At 40.5% G+C, this 4,523-nt stretch overlaps 1 protein-coding gene across 2 annotated transcripts; it reads right to left on the bottom strand.

The window, feature by feature from the left end:
- Positions 1 to 337: 337 nt before the first annotated feature.
- Positions 338 to 3,289, bottom strand: zcchc9 (zinc finger, CCHC domain containing 9). Of its 2 annotated transcripts, none has more exons than XM_073477907.1 (6): positions 3,193 to 3,289; positions 1,868 to 2,347; positions 1,200 to 1,350; positions 1,024 to 1,116; positions 880 to 948; positions 338 to 654 (listed from the first exon to the last, which is right to left on the bottom strand). In XM_073477907.1, the coding sequence occupies exons 2-6, from the start codon at positions 2,330 to 2,332 to the stop codon at positions 542 to 544; spliced, it is 891 nt and encodes a 296-aa protein (XP_073334008.1). In that variant the 5' UTR covers positions 2,333 to 2,347; positions 3,193 to 3,289; the 3' UTR covers positions 338 to 541. The 2 variants fall into 2 exon arrangements, with proteins under 2 accessions (XP_073334008.1, XP_073334009.1); XM_073477908.1 differs by lacking the exon at positions 3,193 to 3,289 and adding an exon at positions 3,054 to 3,141.
- Positions 3,290 to 4,523: the final 1,234 nt, after the last annotated feature.

The raw sequence follows: 4,523 nt of genomic DNA, 5'->3' as shown, positions 1-4,523 counted from the left end.
CCCTTTATTTCCCATAATGCAGCTCAATCACACCTGGCAAATTCACACTGCAGGTGAAGATCATGTGATATGATAAAAATAACAGCTACTGAATGGACCATGCAGTGAGACTGCTTCCGACGTGGAAAATGAGCTTGTAAAATCATAGATGCATTTAACAGGTTATTGTATCCAGGTGGTTTATTTTACTGAAGTTTTATTTGCTGAAATTACCAGTCGTTTCTTTTGTTTATGAAATACACAAGTTAGATTCGATTGTTTTGTTTAAATGTCTAAAACACTGAATCCAGAATCGTAAGTATCGTTCCAGCACCAGAATAAAGTCAGACTGTAAATATACAGAGGCAACACTTTATTAAAAGGATCTTTATCAGATATACACAAAGAGAAGCAGAATGTGTCTGAAGAAACGCTTCACTGCATGTGAGCAGCAATTAGTCTGTTTGTTAGAGTCCAGAGGGTGAATCAGATCTGAAATCTGTAGATGAAGCTCCTGAACAGAGTCAGCGTGAAATGATGAATCAGCAGGACCCTCAGCGAATCAGAACTTCACCACTTTAGTCTGTTTGGGTTTGGCTTTCTTCACTGGAACGTGAACGTCCTCGTAGTCTGCGCTCATATTGTTGGACAACCAGGCGACTGTCACCGAGTTAGCTGGAAGGAGAGAAATGAAAGATAAGAGATGAGGAGGTGAGGAAGAAGTAAACACCACACAGAAGATTACTCTATTACAAGTGCTGCAGGCAGAGCCGCAAAGAGGATGACATTGTTTTTAGGGGAGTGTGGGTCGGGGCTGGGGGTCACAATAATAATGAATGATGAAAATAATGATTAGTTGCAGAATTTCTACAGTGTTGAAGATGTAGCAGTGAGACTCACTTGCAGCCTGGTGCTCTGGACAGTCCTTCTGAAAATGTTCCACTGAGCCACAAACACGACAGCAACCTCCTACAAACACAGAAATGATCAGTTAAACGAGTGTAAAATTAATCACTTTACAGTGTGGTGAATATCTGTTTGTACCTTGTGCATAAAGTCCTTTAGGATTATCTGAGCAGGATCGTGACAAGTGTCCAGTCTGACCACAGATGAAGCACTTAGCGTACGGGTATTCACCTGAGAAAATCAACAGTTTAATGTTATTGAAGCAGAATTAAATATTAATCATAAACAGCTGTGAGCCTCCATGTTGTCCTCACCCAGAGCGGGGTCCACTTTAGCTCTGCACTTCTGGATTTCATGTTCGGTGGAGCCGCAGCGGTAGCAGATGCCTCGGCCCATCTCCTCGTCCCGGTCGGCCTCCGGACAGTCGGCCAGACCGTGACCAGGCTTCCTGCAGTTAAAGCACAGCTGGAGGAGAGAAGGAGACAAGGAGATGAGTCAGAGCAAGGAAACAAGGACAGAGATGATAGAAGGAAAAAGGGAGTGGGTGAGAGGAGAAGACAAGGAGAGCGATAAGAGCAAGGACAAAAAAAGAAGTAGGAGAGGATGAGAGGAAGGAAACAAAGAAAATGAGAGGAAGGGAACAAGGAGGTTATGAGAGGATGAGAGGAAGGAATCAAGAAGAGAATGAGAGGAAGGAATCAAGGAGAGAATGAGAGGTACGAGAGGATGGGAGCAAGGAGAGAATGAGAGGTACGAGAGGATGGGAGCAAGGAGAGAATGAGAGGTACGAGAGGATGGGAGGAAGGAAACAAGGAGAGGATGAGAGGAAGGAATCAAGGAGAGGATGAGAGGAAGGAAACAAGGAAAGAATGAGAGGAAGGAAAAAAGAAAAGGGGTAATAGAAGGAAACGAGGAGAGGAAAAGACAGGAACGTCTGTGTTCTTATCCAAAATCAGGGATACATGGTAATGAATTCACTCACCATGTTGCTCTTCTTGTCATTCTGTCTCTTAACCCGTCTGTCCTCTCTTCTTCTGTCTTTCTTCAGGGCGGTCTCCACCTCCTCCCTGAGCCCCTGTACATCCTCCCTCCCTCCTCTATCTCCTTTGGGCAGCCGCTGGCCGGACTGCTGGAGATACTCCATGAAGCCGTTCACGTCCTCATCCATGTATTCCTTCTTCTTACGGTTGGGTTTTTTAATATCTGATCCACCAGGCTGAGTCCCTCTCAGATAATCCCTCTGACCTCCTTGTTTAAATGGGCCTCCGGAGCTTCCTGGGTGACCTCCTTGTTTAAATGGGCCACCAGAGCTTCCTGGGTGACCTCCTCCTCGTCCACCTCCTCGTCCTCCTCCTCGTCCACCTCCTCCTGCTCTCATTTGGCTCCATGGAGTGGCCTCTGCTGGCTTGTTTTTGTGGACGTTATTGGCTCTCGCCCACCTCGTCATGACTGCTCACTGAAGCTAAAGAAAGAACATTATTATAGTATTTAAGGGTGAACGGTTAACAACATTTCTGCAAAGCTAAAAACGTACAAGAACAACATCTTAGACTGTTAGCTTACAGTGAGGGAAGAGTGATGTTACAGCTGTCACATTGGGCTACCTTTTACAGTGACTGAGTTGGTTGTTTTTCTAACTGTTGCATTTTATCTTTTCCTTGTTTTCCTCTATATTTCTAGTTGTATTTTTTTTATTATGAATACTATTTTTTATGACCTTTCATATCTATGTATCCCTTGTTAGCCTGTACAGTTGATTTCTGTTATTTCCTTTGATTGTACTTTGATACTTGTTTGTTTCTCTTTTGCAAAAGACGAAATAAAGATATATATGCGGTATTATTGTTATTAGTAGTAGTAATAATAAAGAATATTACTATTATCTTGCTTCTGCTGTCAAACAAATATGTCGTACAGTTGTTGACAAGTTTCAAACATCTTTTGAAGGACAGTTTGAAGCACAACACGATAAAAAAAAGACAATTGTTAACGCCGAATTTGCCGAAAATTGAAACGATACGGAAATTAACTGGATTGGTTCAATGCAATCGCCATTAAACATCGTTAGCTGACATTTTAACTTAAAAAACGTCACTTTTCTAAGGTCATTCCCTGTGAAACGGCTGTTAGCGTGTAAGCTAGCAGCTAGCTAAAACACAGTACGTTACCTTAGTTTTTAATGATAATTGACATTTTCCTAACCAAAAAGGTAGCCGAACACAACAAGATAGTTGGCGCTTAGAGATCAGCTTTTCCTACAGAACATGTCGTTTAAAAGAATATAAATAAAAGCTCAAATATCATTACCGTGAGATAGTTTCAGCCCATGTGTTTGTATTTTTTCCGGAAGTCACTCTTCTTCTACGGTCCCTCCGCGCAGCTATCGGAAAAGCTGCATACCGCCCCCTGCTGTACGGCGGAGTGCAGAATAATGACCAGACTTCTTCTTTGGCTGAATTTATAACATTAACTAATTATTTCTGCATAAAAAGTGGGGGAATCGTCTGTCAGTCTATTGTTTATATTAACTTATTAATTAATTCATTTTAACACAAACACCAGTATGCTCATTATCAGGATTCTTCTTTAGTATTAGTGTATAATGTCAAACAAAAAATAAAACTCATTTCTAAATTTACAAAACTTGAAATTTTGGCAATTGGAAAGAAATTACGGAAGCCCTAAAGGGCCATGCATTCATACATTTTATTACCTCCGTTTTCCCGTGATAAAGGGTTAATTTCATTTGTTTTCTCGATATCTCAAGTTATTATCTCGAAATAACAACTGCCGTTTTCCGGAGATAATTTTCTCGAGATCACCGCGTCACATATCTTTTCAATCAAGGCCTGACACAGGCTGAAATAGCATTATGCCTTGCTATTACAGATAATATACACATTAGTGTGCATAATCTAAAAAGACAGTTAGCAAGGCCTCAGCTATGTCGGCGGCGCAATCTAAGTGAGCCTGATGTCGTCATTAACTACATAGCTGACCCGCTATGTAGTTAATGAGGAGATCTTGAATTAATTATATGGTTATCTCGGGAAAACAAAGTTTCGTTATCTCGAGATCTCGAGAAAATTATCCCGTTATCTCGGGAAAACGGCAGTTGTTATTTCGAGATAATAACTTGAGATCTCGAGAAAACAAATGAAATTAACTCATTATCACGGGAAAACAGAGGAAATAAAATGTATGAGTGCATGGCCCTTTAGGGCTTCCGTAAGAAATGACTTTTAACCACATTAAATCATATTTCAACCCTATGAATTAAGTGGTATTCTAATTTTACCTAGATTTAATTGATTGATTGATTCAATCTTTATTTAAATATCAGGGTGAGGGTTAGAAACATTCACATGTAAGCAGCATCTTAGTGATGTAGCTGGTCGAGGATCTCTTTTATGTTCTTTGGAGTATTTTAATCTATAATAATGCACCGTATTTTAAAAATATGATGATGATAACGTGTTTTTTTCCCATAAGAAATCTTTACCTGCAAAATAACTGCATAACATTAACAAAAATAACAATTTCTCTCTGAAATGTGTTAAACGTGTCCTCCTCTGAGCCTCACAGGAATAAATGAGGCAGCAGCTCACAGGTGATTTTACTTAACGTCACTAACGAGC

The sequence above is a fragment of the Pagrus major genome, chromosome 12, assembly GCF_040436345.1.
Source record: "Pagrus major chromosome 12, Pma_NU_1.0".
Lineage (NCBI taxonomy): Eukaryota > Metazoa > Chordata > Actinopteri > Spariformes > Sparidae > Pagrus > Pagrus major.
Note: the sequence above shows the minus strand (reverse complement) of the source record. Positions and strands in the feature narration are given on the sequence as shown.

What these genes read in the sequence shown, in the direction of transcription:
- zcchc9 (XM_073477907.1), bottom strand. Translation starts at nt 2,332, where the DNA reads ATGACGAGGTGGGCGAGAGCCAATAACGTCCACAAAAACAAGCCAGCA. An exon ending in ATGACAAGAAGAGCAACATG is followed by an intron (nt 1,351 to 1,867) that starts GTGAGTGAATTC and finishes TCTCTCCTCCAG; the next exon opens with CTGTGCTTTAACTGCAGGAA. An exon ending in TCCAGAGCACCAGGCTGCAA is followed by an intron (nt 655 to 879) that starts GTGAGTCTCACT and finishes CTCTCCTTCCAG; the next exon opens with CTAACTCGGTGACAGTCGCC.